Source organism: Chlorocebus sabaeus, chromosome 23, assembly GCF_047675955.1.
Source record: "Chlorocebus sabaeus isolate Y175 chromosome 23, mChlSab1.0.hap1, whole genome shotgun sequence".
NCBI lineage: Eukaryota > Metazoa > Chordata > Mammalia > Primates > Cercopithecidae > Chlorocebus > Chlorocebus sabaeus.
Window position 1 is genome coordinate 59,485,666 of NC_132926.1, and position 18,153 is coordinate 59,503,818.

Sequence of the window (18,153 nt, forward strand, 5' to 3'; positions counted from 1 at the left end):
ACTGATTTGGCTGCAGTGATATTGCTAGTAACTATAGTAGCATACAGTGTTCCCTCCTACTGGTAAGAATACATTCTACTTTTAAACTAAAACTTGACAGGCCTCTTATAGGCCATGCCAATACTTTGAAAATAAAACTCTTGAAGTTTCAACAGAAATATATTTTTACATGATAGGAGGAAGCCTTCTGGAACTTACTGCTTACATGGAGGGAGAGAGCTGCATCAACAATGGGGCTGTTATGAACTCGGGCTCCACACTGTCTCCTAAAGGGATTAGACAGGTCTCATAATGTGTCAGAGGCAGAAAAAAGTGACCCAAGAAGGGGCTAAATCCTTAGTTCTCCTTAATATTTTCCCATGTCAACACTGAGATTTCAGAAGGCAGAAGGAACTGACTTACTTTATATACTTGTCTGATCTTTTAGTACTTAATGAAATATAGAATGTTTTATTTGACCCCTATGGGAAAACCGCTAAACTGAGCAGTTTGTTCCTGAAATCAAATACCAGCAATCAAAATACTTGCAAAGTCCCTTAGAAATCAGAACATCACAGATTTGTTAGAAAGTAGATGCCCCAAGCTTATAGGTGGCTGTTAACATTGTTTTATTTCCTTTATACAAAAGTAGAAATGACAGAAAGAACACTCCTGACATAAAATAATATCACCGACCTGATCTCATGAAGGAGCTGAGCCAAATCTGCCCACATTACGGGGAAAGGAAGGTTCAATCAACATTAGCAAATACTCATGCAATTGATGAAATATAAAATGGCAACAGTGGTTTGGTCAACGTCCTATGGGTAGGGTAAATCAATCTACTCTTAAAAAACATACATTTTCCCAATCATGCTTTTAAACAGCATCTTTTTTTTTTTTTTAAAAAAAAAAAAACACAAGTTATATATACAGATATCACCCCAAAAGGAATCTTTTACAGTCTACTACTATAAATTTAAGGCATCCTGATATTCTGTTCTTCTGCTGGTGAGGCATTGTTTTCATGGTTCTCTTTCCGTAGAGGATATCCAGAAATTTCCACTAGTGTCCAAAGGGCATCAGTGAAAGAAAATTTAAAAAGTGATTTACAAGAAGAGTTCTTTTGACTCTGGCTCAGCAATGTGCTTTATGCTGTAGGATTTCTTCATTTTTCTATTGATGTCATTATGCCTAAGCAGAAGAGAAACCACAGGCCAAAATTAGATAAAACTATGGTCAAGTTACAAGACAACACCACTAAACAGCTCACCAAAAATGGAAATTATCCTCATACAAACCACACTGAAGAACACGTCATTCCAATACGCAAATTATTCTCTTTTCATATAAACCACTCTTTAAACAATGAAAGCAATAGTCATGTAATAACACACACTTACTAAACACTTTCTAACTCAGCTATGGAAATAATTTCTCAACCATACTGACTGAAATACAGGCATTTTTACAGTCAAGGGAATTTTATCAGAGTTAAACAAGATAGGAAGTATAGTACTGTTGGTTGAGTATAAACAAAATATTTTTATTTTATTTAGATAGATTCACTGGTGACACTTTTATTCTCCAATAAGCTTGAGCCTTAAAAGTTTAAAGAAGAATGCTTTTTCTTTGGGGTGTGACTACTGAGTCATAGCATGTTGAAAGATCATAAGTAGATAAATCTATGGGAAAAAGAAAAAGCTAAAGAACAATATGCTCCTTTTCCCTCAATACTGGATACCTAGTAAGTCTGTGGAAAAAGAGTACAAACTTGAGCCAGGGAACAGCTTTGCTTTTCAAATAAATTTTCCCCTAGGCAGGTGCAATCATTTTCATGAGGTATTAGTCCCATTCTGGGTGTAAAATCTTCAGAGAGGAGCTATTCTCTGAGGGTGGAAAAGGCCACATATTACTAAATTACTTCTTGTTGCTACACCAGACAAAAACACTTTCTGGTAATGATACTAGCTATTATGAGACCACATTTGGATGCAGGAGAACCCCAGGCGTGGTTCCAGAGTCTCAAAATTGTGCTTACTCACAAAGACCATGAAGCCTATTTTCAGTGTGCTGGAATATATTTGATCATCATCATCATCTGAAAGTTATAATTCTTATTTTTATTTTTCCTCTAACTAGAACTTTAGAGAGCTGTCCATGGGCAAGAAAGGGAAAGGGAAGAAGAAATCTAATTGGCTAAAATGAAAGAAAAATCTAATTGGCTAAAAGATGTGCTAGAGATTCCAATTAAACATGATGGATTGAATGCGCACATTTGTCCTCCATATCCTGCAAAATAACACTGAAATAAAAGAAGTTAAAAAGACACAAATTTAAATGAATAAGGGAAATGGGAGGAGAGGATACAACAGACAAAATGTCAATAGTATTTCAGAAACAGAAAGGTGGATGAACATTTAGAATTGGTTTAGCAGAGCAGAAAAAGCAAAAACCCAAGCTTACAGTCAGGGAATCCAACTAACTGATCTGCACTGCTGCCAGATGCAGGAATTAGAAGCACCGTGTACTTCTGAAGATGACAGCAACTATGTTAAAGAATGAAGAAGCTCTCTATACACTAACACATAAAGTCCTCCAACATGTAAGGTGAAAAAAAGCAAGAAACAAAACTGTGTGTAGAGTATGATGCCTTTACTGTAAAAAGGAAGATAAAGATATGCATTTGTATTTGACTGCAAACATTTAAATAAGATTTGCTCATAAAACTCTACAAAAGCCAGGCGTGGTGGCTCACACCTGTAATCCCAACACTTTGGGAGGCCAAGGCAGGTGGAACAGTTGAGGTCAGTAGTTCGAGATCAGCTTGGCCAACATGGCGACACTCCGTCTCTACCAAAAATACAAAAATTGTCCAGGTGTGGTGGCTGTAGTCCCAGTTATGAAGGCTAAGGCATGAGAATCACTTGAACCCAGGAGGCAGAGGTTGCAGTGAGCCAAGAGCACACCACTGCACTCCAGCCTGGGTGACAGAGCAAGACTCTGTCTCAAAAAGAAAATAAAAAGAAAAAAAAGAAAAAAGCTATAATGAAGGAAAAAAGAGAAAACCAGTAAAGTGATATTGGAAATTAATATTATTATAGCAGAAATAAAAAATTCAATAGCAAAATTGAAAGGCAAAATTCAGTAAATATATTAGAGATTCAAACTAAAAAAAAATCAAAGTATGGATAAATAGAGAAGAATCATTAGAAAATCTGAGGATCAGTCCAGTATGTCTAACGTTAGAATAAGATGATTTCCAAAAGAGGGAACAGAGAAATTGGAGAAGAGAAAATTTTCAGAGAAATTGTACAAAACATTTCCCAGAACTGAAGTACTGAGATTGAAAAAGCTTGCTGAGTGCCCACAGTCCAGGAATGAAAACAGATCCACATCATGGCAAAGCATCAAAAAATCAAAATTTTGGAGATAGAGAAGAAATCATAAAATCTTCCAAGCCATCAGCAGAGAAGCATGGGGCTTCTCAACAGACACATTAGAAGCAAAAGAAAATGAAATGATGTGTTCAAGATTCTGAAAGAAAATAATTTACACCTAGAATCCTATACTGGGTCAAACACTCAATCCGGTAAATTGAAGGTATTTCCAGACTGTCAAGGTCTCAAAAAACTTAGCACCTATTTACCTTCCTTGGATGGGAAGATATATGACTGAAGCATGAGAATCAACCAAAAAGAAAAGACAGGTTCGGGAAACAGAGTCTAAACAGGAGAGAAGCAAAAGGAATTCCCAGGATGATGTGCATGACAGACTCTGGGATGATAGCTGTGTGGCAGTGCCAGGAGGCAGCAGTGAAGATGGGGGCAGGAGGGGGGGTCTCCATGAACAGAGAGAAACTGACAAACACCTGAACTGTCTGAGGGTGCTAAAAGATGGTTTGGTTTTCAGCAGAGTGTTTAGAAACGCATTGTAAATTAAGAAACCAAAATTATTTCCATGGGAAACATAAAATTGAATGAGAAAGAAAATATAACACAGGACAACACAATGAATGAATCCTTGTGATTAATATTTAAATAACCATAATGATAATTAACACTGAATACTGATTTAGCTCTTTAGAGTGATACAACTATACTCATGGGGGTGGGAGGAAGAGGAAGTAGGAATGTGTACATGTGTGTAGTTGTGTGTGTGACAGAGAGAAAAGAGAGGGAAAGAGAGAGACAGAGAAAGAGAGAGCAGGTGCAGTGTTGGATTGTTGGATGCTAAAATGGAGCTAGACACATTTGGTTCATTGTTAAAAACACGGATTTAGGAGCCAGACTGACTGAGTTCAAATCCTGGCTCCACAATCTATTGCCATCATTACTATGTAACCTTGGGCAAGATATGTAATCATTCTATGTCTCAGTTTCCAATATGCAAAATTAGGATAATAATAGTATCTGCTTGGTTGGGTGGGGTGGCACATGCTAGTAGTTCTAGCTGCTCAGGAAGCTCAAGTGGGAGGATCTCTTGAGCCCAGAAGTTAGAGGATGCTGTAAGCCAAGATCACACCACTGTACTGCACACCACTGTACTGCAGACTGAGCAAGACCCTGTTTCTTAAAAACAAAAAAGAAAAAAGTATCACATAGTGTCATTGAGAAGATTAAAATAGTAAATATGTGTAAAGTACCTGAAATATTCTCTGGGATACTGTACGTGTTTTATAAGTGTTTATAAGTGCTATCATTTTGATTTTCTATAGAAGAATGCCAATAGATAACAGGGATACTATTTGAAACTGAAAATATGTATGAGCTTGTTACTTCCAAATAGAGAATACTAGAGAAAACACCTGAAGGAAAAGCGAGTGGTCGATTCAAAAGAGTGAGGCTAGGGAAGGGGGTGGGTTTGGCATAGGGCACATCTAGTCTTTATTATAATGCTAATACTACTCTTGTAAGTATCTATATCACTTTAACAATAAATTTAAAATAAAAAATTTAAAAGAAGGTTTCGGTCATAGGCTAAGGATAATATAGTTTAGACTTTGACGGGCATTTCCGCTTTAATATAAGAGGTGCTGTGGTCAAAAACACTAAAATGAGCACTCTTTCTGCAGGACAAAACCCTGTATGATTAGAGCTAAGTCTGTACCAAGTAAAATATTAACTTGAGGCATTTATCTGAAAAATACCAGGATAATTCAATCCTCCCTGAACCCTTCAATTACCTAATCCCAAACTAGCAGTATGCAAAGAACAAAAGTGCTTGGGTAATTCTGGCATGAATTATTCAGATAATTTGCTGCTCCTCTATTTCATTTTTGGATATGAAATCACATTCTGAGTGACCAAAATTGGAAAGAAAATAACCTTAAATTTAAATAACAGTTTTTCAAGTGTTCTAACTTGCTGACTCATCTAGGCATGGATTGCATATTTCCACAGTCCATGGTGACTAGACAGCAACTTACAGCAACCATGTAGGACAGTCCATGGCATGCACGACATTTCTGCTGATAACCAAAACAGGGAAACCTTGCTATTTTCTGTGATCTCCCTCAGAGTTTTGACTGAGAGCACATCTATTAAGTATCATCTACTAAGAAATGGGATTCTGGTTCAGGGTATGAACACTTGTATTTGAAGTGCCCAAATGGAAACTCACTGTGGGTAGGTGGACTTGTGACCAGAAGGCCAATATTGATAAAGAACACTCCATTTTCCCCTGCTGTGGGAAGACAGGCTCAGTCCTTTTTTTATTTATATTTTTCTTTCTTCTTCCTCTTTTCCTCTCTCTAGCTGTGCCTCTCTCCAAATATCTATGAAGTCTCTATCATGCACCAGGCACCAAGCAAGACGCTGGGAGTACACGTGGAGTCCAAAGGTGCTATTGGGGGTCACTATTTTCATGAAGCTCTTAGGCCTTTCACAGAGTTTGCCATGTTTTACTTGAATCCTATTTTAATTCTCTCTTGATTAGGATCTCCCTGAGTGAAGGAACCATGCCTTATCCTGGCAGAGCAAAATGTGTGACTTGGAGCTGAAAATGGTTGCAAAGAGTGGCCTGGCCATCCAGGGATGTGGCATTAGGAAGATTGTCCATCCACGCTGTCCTCAGCGTAGCAACGAAGAGCACCAGTGGCTGGCTGGGGGAGGGATACTTGGTGAAGGCACTGGAAAGTGGCTGTGTAAAGTCTCTATTTGGTGTTTTTAAACTCAACCAACCTATCGCTTCTTTGAAACTCCATCCAGCCTTAAGAGATATAGACAGGCTCTGTTCTTTTAATGCACAAAGATGCCCCTAGTGGTGGCAGACATGTGGTGCAAATATGACATTAATAGAACATGTATCTGCTTTGAGGTCACACAATTCAAAACTGGATCTTTGGGGAATAAGGAAAGGAGGGGTGGAGAAGTGAGTTGTCCTTAGGTTTTCTGACTATCCTTAAATCAGGAGTGGCTTGTTGAAAGCAAGTGGTCTGGTGGGAAGATTTTGATATCCAAGGCAGTTCTCTTCCTGTTATCTTCCTACTGTTGGTTCATGGGTGTTCACAAGCTCCACACATTCATTTCCTGCCTTCCTGGGGCAGTGATTTAAGAGAGTACGAGGGTCTTCCCTGCCTTTTTTATGTCTCAACTTATCATACTTTGATACTAACTAAACTGTTTCACCATCTTCTTTTGGTGCAATCTGCTTTCTCCTTTTCCCAGTGTAAGGAGCTTATGAAAAGACACCCCATTTGTGCATCCATCTTGGGAACTCTGCTAGCCTCTATAAAGACTTTGCTAAATTGTGCTTAGACACTGGGAAGATATGATCATTCTGGCTTCTCATAACATCGACATTTTTTCTTTATACACAAGATTCTGCCTTATTGGCAACAATTTCCTGAAATTCTACTGTGCAATGGTCAATGGAAACCCCAAACCCTGGCACATTTGAAAGAAGGAACTGTCACTTAATTCATGTGATGAAATAGTTCAAGTTTAGAGCCTCTTCTTCTCCAAGTCATAGTATATAATGAGGGTTTTCATTCTGAAAATACTTTGAAACTATAGGCGAGGCTGAGGTGGGTGTGGGCAGGACACAGAACACAGAACACCCAAGGAAGCATGAGGAGGCAGGAAAGAGAGAGAGAGAGAGTGAGAGACAGAGAAAGGGTTGGCAGGGTTGGGTATGGGGACAGAGACAGAACACTTGGGGAAGCATTGGTGGGGAGGAAGCACGGAGTACCTGGGGGTACATTGCGGGAGAGCACAGATACCTGGGGACGCATGGGAGCTGGGAGGGTCAGTGCTGCTCTAGGGGTTTCTGGAGCAGAGGCAATCACCCAACTTTAGGTATCTAAAGTTGTCTTTCAACTTTTGCTAATTGGGCATGGAGCCTGGTGCCAGTAGGTTAGAAAGGCAAACAGAAAATTATACTTCCATTCAGGGCTTAGAACTTGAAACTACAGGCTGGGTGTGGTGGTTCATGCCTGTAATCCCAACACTTTGGGAGGCTGAGGCAGGTGGATCATCTGAGGTCAGGAGTTCAAGACCAGCCTGGCCAATAGGGTGAAACCCTGTCTCTACTAAAAATACAAAAATTAGCTAGGTGGTAGTGGCATATGCCTGTAATCCTAGCTACTCAGGAGGCTGAGGCAGGAGAATCGCTTGAGCCTGGGTGGCGGAGGTTGTAGTGAGCCAAGATTGCACCACTGCACTCCAGCCTGGGGGACAGAGTAAAACCCTGTCTCAAAAACAACACAAAACAAAAACAAAAAATCCATGAAACTACAGTTTCTGAGCAAAAACTCAAATGTCTATAGTGTTAAGCACCAACTACTTTACTAAATACTTTTTCATTAACAGCACTTTAACAAACTTTTCTGAACTGTTGCATTGGTAAGATTTGTCTGTCTCTGAAAGGATGCACTCAACATATATTAGACAGTGTGGTAACACACCTACATGATTGAGTAGGTTTATCATTATCCTTTCAAGAATCAAGCATATGAGTTAAAAATCATGTTAACATTTTAAGGTCAAAAAATGAAAACAAGATTAAAATATGGTTATTTGATAATATATAGAGGAATGATGGCAAGGACCCATTTGCTCAGCAGCACCAGGGTCTTGTTGCACTGGCTGCATTTTCCCATCATGATTCTGGAAATGCTTTTTAGTGGGGCTGAGGATATGCTCTGGTTGGGAGCAGGTTTCAGCCAGGGCCTCACCTTTACTTCCCAATGTCTTCCACATCTTTGTTCCTTTTTCTGTTTAGTATGATGTCCTGGCACTAAGGACAGAAATGTGTGTTTGTGTGTGTTAGGGGTGGGAGAATGATACCCTAATGGGCACAGCAGATGACCATTACCATAGCAGATGTCACCTCACTGCTGGCGAAACAGACCAGTCTCTTTGAAGTGGCTGCTGAACAACCTCAAGATCTATGCAAAATACTTGATACCAGCTCTTGGCTCCCAATATAAAATTCCCAGTGTGGCTAATACCTTGTCAGTAAAACCCACACTAATGGTGTTTATTGCTTTATGATTTTTAAGGAGTCTATGCTAACGCTGGTGCTAGGATTAGGGGTTTCCTGATGTTAACCCCTCAGGCAACTGTGCCACTGTGGTCAAAGTGGGTGTTACTGGTGGTGGCCAGGGGTTATGCCCTTTGCCTATCAGTAACTGGAATCAATGCTCACTTAGTGCCCTAAAGATCTCAGATGTACTTAAACTCTGGGAAATGAATGTTTCACTGGCATTTTAAGACAAGTAATTGCAAACATTTCCTTGGAGTTATAATAACTTAAAAACAACTTGTCCTTTGTAAGATAAAGTAAAGATAAATCTGCTTGTTATAAACCAAGTTATCCTCTGCAGTTGAATCACACTGGGAAAGCTGCTCAAAGGATTAGAGTTGAATCTAATTTTAAAGGGCATTGAAAAGAAATTTAGATTCTTTGCTATCAAGCTGTGACCAATTTAGAAAAATAAATAGCAAACAGAGTCCTCACAGAGCAGACATTCTTTAAAATGTTATATTTATAGTCCCTATTTTTCCGTTATCAGAAAAAAAGAATTTCTTTTAACTAAAATGGAATTCCAATGTATTCCTGGAACCAGGATCCATCGCCTCACTCTTTTCCCCAGGATATGCTGATAGGGCTATGTAGACACAATAACATTGGCCCCAACTCCAACCCAATGACTGCCACTGGTTTCCAAAGTCATATCACCCTGGGCATCCCTGCTACCTGAGAGGAGCCATTTGGTGGTCAAGCAAATTTTAGGGCCAAATATGGAGTCATTGCTGAGACACGAACACTTTAGTTCCTTTCCTTCTTGCAGTAGGGTCCCACAGACAAAATTATGCAAGCCTAGGTATTTTTCAGGCCCACATTCCCACTCCAGTCTGAATTTATCAGAGGAATCTTTATTTCAGCCAGAGAGATCCATTTTTGCTTTATCTCAGGAGTGAACCGGCCTAGTTCTCTCTGTCTGTGTGTGATTATGAGTGAGTGAAACATCTCCTTTCTAGCATGAAAGAACTAAGGTTTCCACTTTTTTTTTTTTTTTTTTTGAGACGGTGTCTTGCTCAGTCGCCCAGGCTGGAGTGCAGTGGCACGATCTCTGCTCACTGCAAGCTCCGCCTCCCAGGTTCATGTCATTCTCCTGCCTCAGCTTCCTGAGTAGCTGGGACTACAGGTGCCTACCACCACACCTGGCTAATTTTTGTATTTTTAGTAAAGACGGGGTTTCACCTTGTTAGCCAGGATGGTCTCAATCTCCTGACCTCGTGATCCACCCACCTCTGCCTCCCAAAGTGCTGGGATTACAGGCGTGAGCCACCGCGCCCGGCCAAGGTTTCCACTTTCTATGGAAACACATGGCAAATGACAACCATGATAAAGTATAGGTTAATTTACAGGGTAATGAGGGGAAGGGGTCAAGATGCTTATTTAAATACATTGAATATTTTTATTTTGGGGTTTCTAAGTATTTATTGTTGAAATTAAACTCTGTTAATAAGTAAAGCCAATGAATCTAATAGGTTCTAAACTGAGCCTTTAGAAGGACTTTTCCTTAAGCTTAGAAAGGGAAAGTGTTAACCTAGCGTCAGATAACTGAGTAGCCCCATAACCTCATTTTGTGCTCTGACTTTTGTAATCCTATTATAGCAGATGTCTCAGCTTTGTTCCCTTGCTTATAAAAAGACAGAATGAAATGTTTCTGGCAGGAGAATCTACTGTGATACTAATTGTCTTTTATACTAATTGTCTTTATCACTAATTGTGATACTAATTGCTCCTACTCCCTGTGGCTGTAGGCGCCTGGAAGAAATAAGAGGTATTCTTCCCCTTCCCAAGGAGTTTGCCAACTCTTTGTGCTTTCTTGCCTCAGGGGGTTGCTGGTAACTTCTGTTTAAGGACAAAAGCAGAAAATTCCAGGCACCAGAAAACACATTCCTCCCAAGATGGGGACAGAGAGGGCATAGGGGTGAGGAACCCAGGTTAGGAGAAATGAAATAGAAGTGAGCTAATACCAAGGTCTAGGAGGGCAATGAGCATTTTTTTTTTTTTTTTGTATTCCTTTCCCACCCCAGGCATTCGGCTCTCAGCACTGGCCAAGATTCCCTGCCTCGGTGAGGCCGGAAGCAGTTCAGACACCTGGACTCTGGCAACATGTGAGCCTGACCCAAGCAGACCACTGGTGACCAGTAAATATTGAAGCTCCAAGGTTCTTCCTTTAACATACTGAATTAATGAGCCCCCTAGGGGCATCCCCTAAAATGACTGATATTTAATTTCCCTCTAGCCTGAATAAAGACTTAGAGCAGATTAAATTTGATTTCGAGAAAGAAAAAAGCAGAGTGACTTTCTTACAACTTAGTATTCTCAACTAAAATTCATACCCACAGCACACAAATACACACACACCACCACCCACCCATCTATCTAGCCACATACATGCTTTGGAGGATTTTGGAAGAGTGCTGAATGGCATACCATAATTTTTCAATTTGTTTAAATATTTTAAAAGTGATAGTCTTTTATGACTGGGTGCAGTGGCTCATGCCTGTAATCCCAGCACTTTGGAAGGCTAAGGCTGGTGGATCATTTGAGGTCAAGAGTTTGAGACCAGCCTGAGCAACATGGCAAAAACCATTCTGCTAAAATAACAAAAATTAGCCAGATGTGGTGGCACAGGCCTGTGATCCCAGCTGCTCGGGAGGCTGAGGCAGGAGAATGGCGTGAACCCAGGAGGCGGAGGTTGCAGTGGGCGAAGATAGCGCCACCGCACTCCAGCCGGGGTGACAGAGCGAGACTCTGTCTCAAAATAAAAAGTGATAGTCTTTTAAAATGGGTTTACGGATGTAACTCTTCTGAAACAAACCAATTAAGGCATACTGGTTTCATCCCACAGGGAGATGACAGCTACGCCGCAGAAGGACTTTGCCCAAGGAAGCGGCCCAGCCACTGGGGACTCAATTCTCTCCTTTCTGTGTTATGTAGTCCACGCATTTTGAATTGTAAACGTCTTATTTGAGAAAGGCCCTTGTTTTATTAATGGGCACTCATAAACCTGGCTCATAGACTGAAATTGTGTTCATAACGCTAATGTAGAGAAATTTCAGAATGTCAAGGCCTTGCTTCTCCTGAGATCAGCAAAATGGTGATGAAAGGAGCTTTTGGTGTATAATCAACACTGAAATAAAATTCAAGCTCTGTTTCAAAGTTCCGATTCTGATTGGAGGCTGACTCACTCCACCATGACAGGAAATTTAACTTCAATACTTTCTTAATACTTGACTCCATTAAAACAAAGATTGAAAGCCAAAGTCAACTAGGAAATACAGCAAAAGTTTGTGAACTGAGAAGAATCTTCTGGATGACACTGGAATAAAGCCCTCCAAGGGGGACTAGCGACCTAAGACCTAGTTACCATTACATCAGTGCCTGCTTCTACTTGGGGGAATAGTTGTAGTTTTCCTCTTCCTTGGTGTTATCCTCTGATGAAAGGTGCTCCAAGTCCATGATTTAAAAGCTCATGCAATTCAAAGCAAAGCATGTCAAGGCCGCACAACACATCTCCTAGCACCACGTACCGTGCGTAGTTATGTAGATGCTCTTCAATCAGCGTGTTAGAGGAAAGACTGATGCAGCTGCTGTACATTTCCTAGAGAGGTGCAATTAAAAATCATCTGAAAACATGCAACAAGCTCAGCACATGCACAAGCCCAGTAAACATGAAGCATGCAGGAAGACAGATTAGAGGACAGTGGCTTAGTATGCACTTTAAGGAGCATGGGCAACTGAGATGATTCTTCTTTTACTACTGAGTAGCAGAACCCCGTAAGTTACCTGGTAAAGTTTTATTTGAGTGACTTAAGTTTTGACACATTTGACCCAAAAGGTCTGGTGTTTTGGGCACAAGTGTGCCTTTTCTAGCGAAACAAACACATGATGTAGTCTTCCATAATAAGGACAATTTACAGACGAAATTGATTTATAATTTAAAATTTGGTGTTCAATTAATTAGAGAAATACTCACTAAAACTTGATTTGGGTACTGCAAAAAGAATATGGACAGTTCTTAAACCTCATTGTAATGGGATTCTAACGTTTATAGCTAATGATAAATCACAAAGATTCTGCAGCTCCACTGGGTGGTTTATCTGGATCTCGTGGAGAATGATCTAGGTCATTCCATTCCACAGAGAGTTTTGCATTTTGGCTGCTATACCATTTTTTAATGGCATAGCAAGTGCAAAGCTTGCAGGAAACATTGCCTAAAAAGATGTTCATATCTCTTATCCACTGGATATAAATCACAGATTATAGTGCATGGGTTTCCAATGAAGGCAATTATAAAATGTAGTTCATGGCATACTCTGCCATCCCCTGTGGACTGGCAAGCACTTCAGGTTCCTATAGGCTCCAATCAACACTTAGGAGTCTGTGTTGTAAAATACCTATGTGGAGGTCCCTGTGGTGTATTCATTTCAAAGGTCATCCCAAAGTTGTACAGTTAAGTCTTTAGAAACAGAGCATCTATTTATGTACTTTTTAATTGAGCCTGAGAATAAACTATCACAATACATGAAGAGAACAAACTCTTCCTTGGGACAGAATCAGTGCCAATGCAGGACTAAACTTGCACTGACTGGTGGTTTCATCTTGCAGAAATGCCTCCAAGTCTAGGATCCCTAACACCTAAAGATTATGCCATTTAGGGAAATTTAGGGACCAGAATATAATCTCTTATGACTTCTTTTTTAACATTTCTCTCTTAGAATATTTTCCAAAAGAAGAGCAAGGAGTATGTATGTAACATGACATGTCTCATTAGACACATGAATTTGGCTTTCCATGCATCCCTTTGGATTTTTTTTTTTTTCTGGGGATTCCCTCAAGGTAGCATGGGCCCACAATCTGTAGTATTAGGAACAACATAATCCATTCGAAGGAAGAAAAAAAGAATAGTCTCCAAATAGCACTTACTGCCTTATTCTTTCCTTTGTTAGTGGAGCTGGCAGGGTTTCCCTTGGTATCTGTTGTCTTTCTCCCAAGTGAGGTCAAGGGCAATGTAGAGGTTTTCAGCTGGTTGGCTGCCTGGTAGTTATTATTATTGTTTTGGTTGCCACTTAGTGTCTCCATGATAGATCGAAAGGCTCCAAAAGGCCTTTTCAGTTGATCCCCTGATTCGTTACTTGTGGAGGTCCGCTGGAGAGTCCTGCCCTTATCTTTGTCTTTTTCTCCATTCAGTTCAAGGCTAGGCTGCTCCATCTGCACCACAGGCTCCTCAAAGGTAACTCTCAGTTTTAAGTTCTGAGATGTCCTGCGCTTGGAAGATGGAGACTTGAGGGCACTCTTGGGACTTGTGGCAACTTTCTGGGCAGCAGTGCTGTCAGGGTTGGGCTGTGGAGGGTCACCAGAGGGCTGGTTTGGAGGAGTACTCCCTGAGCCTGGATACTGGGATTCCAAGTCTGGTTCACTGCTCTCTGAGGTGGGCGATGGGCTATGGCCATCCAGGGATTTGGAGGTCTTGATGCTGAAAGGAAACCTGCGCCCCCCTGATGCCAAGGTGTGTTTCTTGATCATCAGGTGCAGGCTTTCTGTGCTGTCCATACTCTCTACGCTTTCTACAATGGGCTGTGGCCTTGGTCGGTCAGCCTTCCTCACTGGGGTATTCTTGGGGTCCTCAGAGTTGTTGGAGTCCGTGTCAGACTCACTCAGTGACCTCTGCATCAGCTGTCTCAGCCTGGCTAACTTCAGTTCCCTCTTCTCCAGTGGGATCTTTTTAGAATTTCTAGAGGAAGACTGAGCATCCTGGAATTCCAAGGACAGTTTTTCCTGGGTGCAGACATTTTCTGAGATTTCCTTTCCCAATAACTGGCGTAGGATTTTATCAGAATCTTCGTCTTTTGCTTTGGGTCTAGCCCGGCTGGAGGCTGACAGGCTTCCAAGAACCTGAATCCCCTCTTGGACTCCTGGCTTGCTTTTGGCTACAGAATCATCATCTGCATCTGGGGATTTCCACTGGGACTTTCTGCAGGCAGGTGAGGATGGTGAACTAAAAAGAAGATGAAGGACATATGAGATGATTTCCTACTGGGTTGAAATGATTCAGCCACAAGTCGCTACATGGCCTTTACTGCCACTAATAATGTACAAGTAAATAAGAACAGAACACAAATAAGTACTTAATGTCTCTTCAAAACAATGTGCAAATACTCCATAGTATCAGCTATAAGGTGCCTTATGCCTTTGGCTATAACTACCATGACTACTAAATTTGTCTGTTTTACTGCTTATACATCAATTTTGCATAAATGTTCTCAGCTAATTCCATTTTCAACAAACTTATCAAGCTATATCTATATCTATATCTATATCTATATCTATATCTATATCTATGTATCTCCTATTTCCACTTCACAGATGAAGAATTAAAAGATTCAATTCTCACAAAAGAGTAAGTGACTTGTTTATAGTCGTGGAATGAAAAATAGCAGAATCAGAGAATAGAGTAGGTCTTCAGACTCTAGGTCCTGTGCCTTTTTCACTGTGATTTCTCATTTTTATTCCCCTTTATAAGAAGAAAATGTTTTCTGTTGTCATCCTCTTAAAATATATCAAAGGAAGTTCAGAAGAAGGCTTAACAATTTAGGAGACTTAAGAATGCTAAACAACAATGTGCTGGTATTACCTGGGTGAAGAAGGGAGTGACTTGCCCTCTGATTTCTGGGCTTCTAGAAATTGTTGGAGTTGGTTCTGCAGCGTGACACGTTCTACTGTTTGTCTGGAAAAACAACCAAAACACATGAGGTCTCTGATACTGGCTACTGCTATAAATTAGGGAGTATAATTTTTTTCCTAATAATTTCCAGTAAGTTGCAATAAATACAAAAGCCTTAAAATGTGCATAATCTTCAGTTCAGAAATTTTCCTAAGGAAACAATCAAAAGTACCCCAAAAAGATATTTATTGCCAATATTAATGAAAAACTGTAAGTAACCTAAATGCTTATCAGTAAGTCTGAGTTAACAAATTATAATTGTTTCTACAATGACAGCTATTAAAATGATAATATGTTTGAGTATCTATGGACATAGAAAAAGTTTTCCTACTTATGTCTATATAATGTAGATATAAAGCATAGTTATATATACATATGTATATATGAAGTATACTTTACTTTCATTTAATAAAAAGGAAAATTACAAAATACTATTTGCAGTATACAATCTCTGACTTACTATACTTTAACTTGTGATTTTTCAAATTTACAATGATGAGAAAGTGATACGGATTCAGTAGAAACTGTACTTCGAGCATCCATACAGCCATTCTTTCTCACTTTCAGTGCATCAGTCAACACATTACATGGGATATTCAATACTTTATCATAAAGTACGATTTGTGCTAGATGATTTTGCTCAACTGTAGGCCAATGTAAGTGGTCTGAGCACACTTAAGGTAGGCTAGGCTATGATGTTCTACAGCTCAGGTGTATTAAATGCATTTTAACCTTGTGATATTTTCAATTTGTGATGTGTTTATTGGGAACGTAAACCCATGGTAAATTTTGGAGCATCTATAACCTCATTTTTAAGAAAACTAACTCTCCATTTCCTACATGTGCATATTTTTTATATATATATATAAATATATAAATAATATAAAATATATATAAAATATATATAAAATATATAAATATATAAATTATATATATATAAAAATATGGAAGGATACACTTCAAAATGTTATATTTACTTTTCCTAAATTGTTTGAATTAAAGATTTTTTTAATTAAAAAAAATTTCAGAGATAGGGTCTTGCTATGCTGCTCAGGCTGGACTTGAACCCCTGGCTCAAGTGATCCTCCCGCTTCAGCTTCCCAAGTAGCGGGCACTACAGATGTGTCCCGCCTAGTTTGACTTGACCCACATTCCTGTAAGATAAATTTTATGCTGTTTTAAGCCACTAATCTTGTGGTAATTTGTTACAGAGCAATAGAAAAAGAATTAAATATTTAAAATTTAATTATTAATAATATTTAAAATATTAAATATTAAATATTTAATTATTAATATTTTAATATTTGATTTAAAATATTTAAAATAATTAAATACATAAATATATTAAATAAATATATCATCAATGTCCTTAAAATGACTGCTGTACTTTAGATATTGGGTGGAGGAAGCCCAATGTTCTCTTTGTTGAGTGTCACTGTGTATACTCAGCAACCATTAGCTGCCTAAATCTAATTCTGTGAGATGGGATTCTGCTAATACCCTTATATAAGCCCCAAGCACTTTCTTTGTTTTTCTCAGAAGCTGTCAGTTTTAGTCCAAACATTTCATCACTAAGACCAGAGAAGTCTGTGAACTCATTTTATCTGATTCATTCTTCCAGACTCACGTACTGACATGTAATTGCCTAATGTGGGAACCTGCAAGCAAACTTTTTCTTAAAGGGCCAAATAGTAAATATTTTAGGCTGTGAGCTAAACACAGTTGTGATACAATTGTACCACAACTTCTTAGCTCTGCCTTTGTAGCATGAAATCAGTCCTACATGATAGACAAATGAATGTGAGTGGCTGTGTTCCAATAACATTTTATTTATGAAAACAGCTGATGGGCTGGATTTGGTCCACAGTCTGTAATTTGCTGATTCTGGTCTAATGAAAAAAATAAAAACTAAAAATACATAAAAACATTCTACTTTTCCCACTCTGCCAGCTGGTATTGCATGTCACATATTTTTAAGAAAAATATTTATTGAGGGGATAAAACAGATGAAGAAAGATTAGAGTTTGCTTTTAAAGGGTTTATTGTGTGTCTTAAAGTGAATTACGACACAGTCAAGAAAAATATTTTGGGGTAATTGGGTTGACTGACAACTTGAATCCCAGGTATGAATGGAGAAGGAAGATTACTCTCTGGATTCTATAAAAGCTCTCAGGAAGAACTCATCAGCTCTAATTGTAGAAAAGAAAATATATGGGCATATGGCCACTGTATTAGTTTGATAGGGCTGCTGTAAGGAAGTACCACAAACTGGGTGGCTTAGACAATAGAAGTTTATTATTGCACAGCTCTGGAGGCTGGAAGTCTGAGATCATGGTGTCGGCCAGGCTGGCTCCCTCTGAACGCTGTGAGGAGAAGCTGTTCCTTGCTTCTCTCCTAGCTTCTGATGGTTTGTTGGCAGTCTTTGGCACTCCTTGGCTTGCAGATGCACCATCCTGATCCCTGCCTTCAAGTTTACGGGTATTCTCCCCCTGTGCATGTCTGTGTCTAAATGTTCTCCTATTATAAAGACTCTAGTCAAAGTAGGACTCATCCTAATGAACTCACGGTAACTTGGTAACTTCTGTAAAGGTGCTGTCTCCAAATAAGGTCACATTCCAACATACTTTTTTGAGGGGGACACCCGTAATACCTAGACTTGTTGATAAGCACTTCAGTAGAGCTGAAGGTTGCTGTTTCTAAATATTAACTATGTTTATTAACTCTGAGGAGTTGCTGAAGGTTGGAAAAGGCACTCAAGATTATCTTCCCCCAGAATTTTGGACTGGGAAGACTAGTGTTTTCCATCCTCTCTCCTGTCCTTGTCTATGTTATTGGTGTCTGGGAGCCCGAAGGGCACAGTGTACTGTGGCTGTACCAAGTTGATTTCTCCATTCACTTCTAGTTTTGCCAACTTCACTGAGATATAT

At 39.4% G+C, this 18,153-nt stretch overlaps 1 protein-coding gene across 7 annotated transcripts in view; it reads right to left on the reverse strand.

Moving 5' to 3' along the window:
• Nucleotides 1-888: 888 nt before the first annotated feature.
• The window catches only part of SNCAIP (synuclein alpha interacting protein), a 147,293-nt gene continuing 130,028 nt past the window's right edge, over nt 889-18,153 (reverse strand). For 6 of the 7 annotated variants that reach the window (XM_073010740.1, XM_073010739.1, XM_008014246.3 and 3 more), the window contains 3 exons: nt 15,137-15,229; nt 13,429-14,500; nt 889-1,173 (listed from right to left, as the gene is read on the reverse strand). In XM_073010740.1, the coding sequence (XP_072866841.1) occupies nt 1,168-1,173; nt 13,429-14,500; nt 15,137-15,229 (1,171 nt within the window). In that variant the 3' untranslated portion in view covers nt 889-1,167. Of the gene's footprint in view, nt 1,174-12,032; nt 12,104-13,428; nt 14,501-15,136; nt 15,230-18,153 lie in introns of all 7 variants that reach the window. The other variant, XM_008014247.3, reaches the window with a different exon arrangement.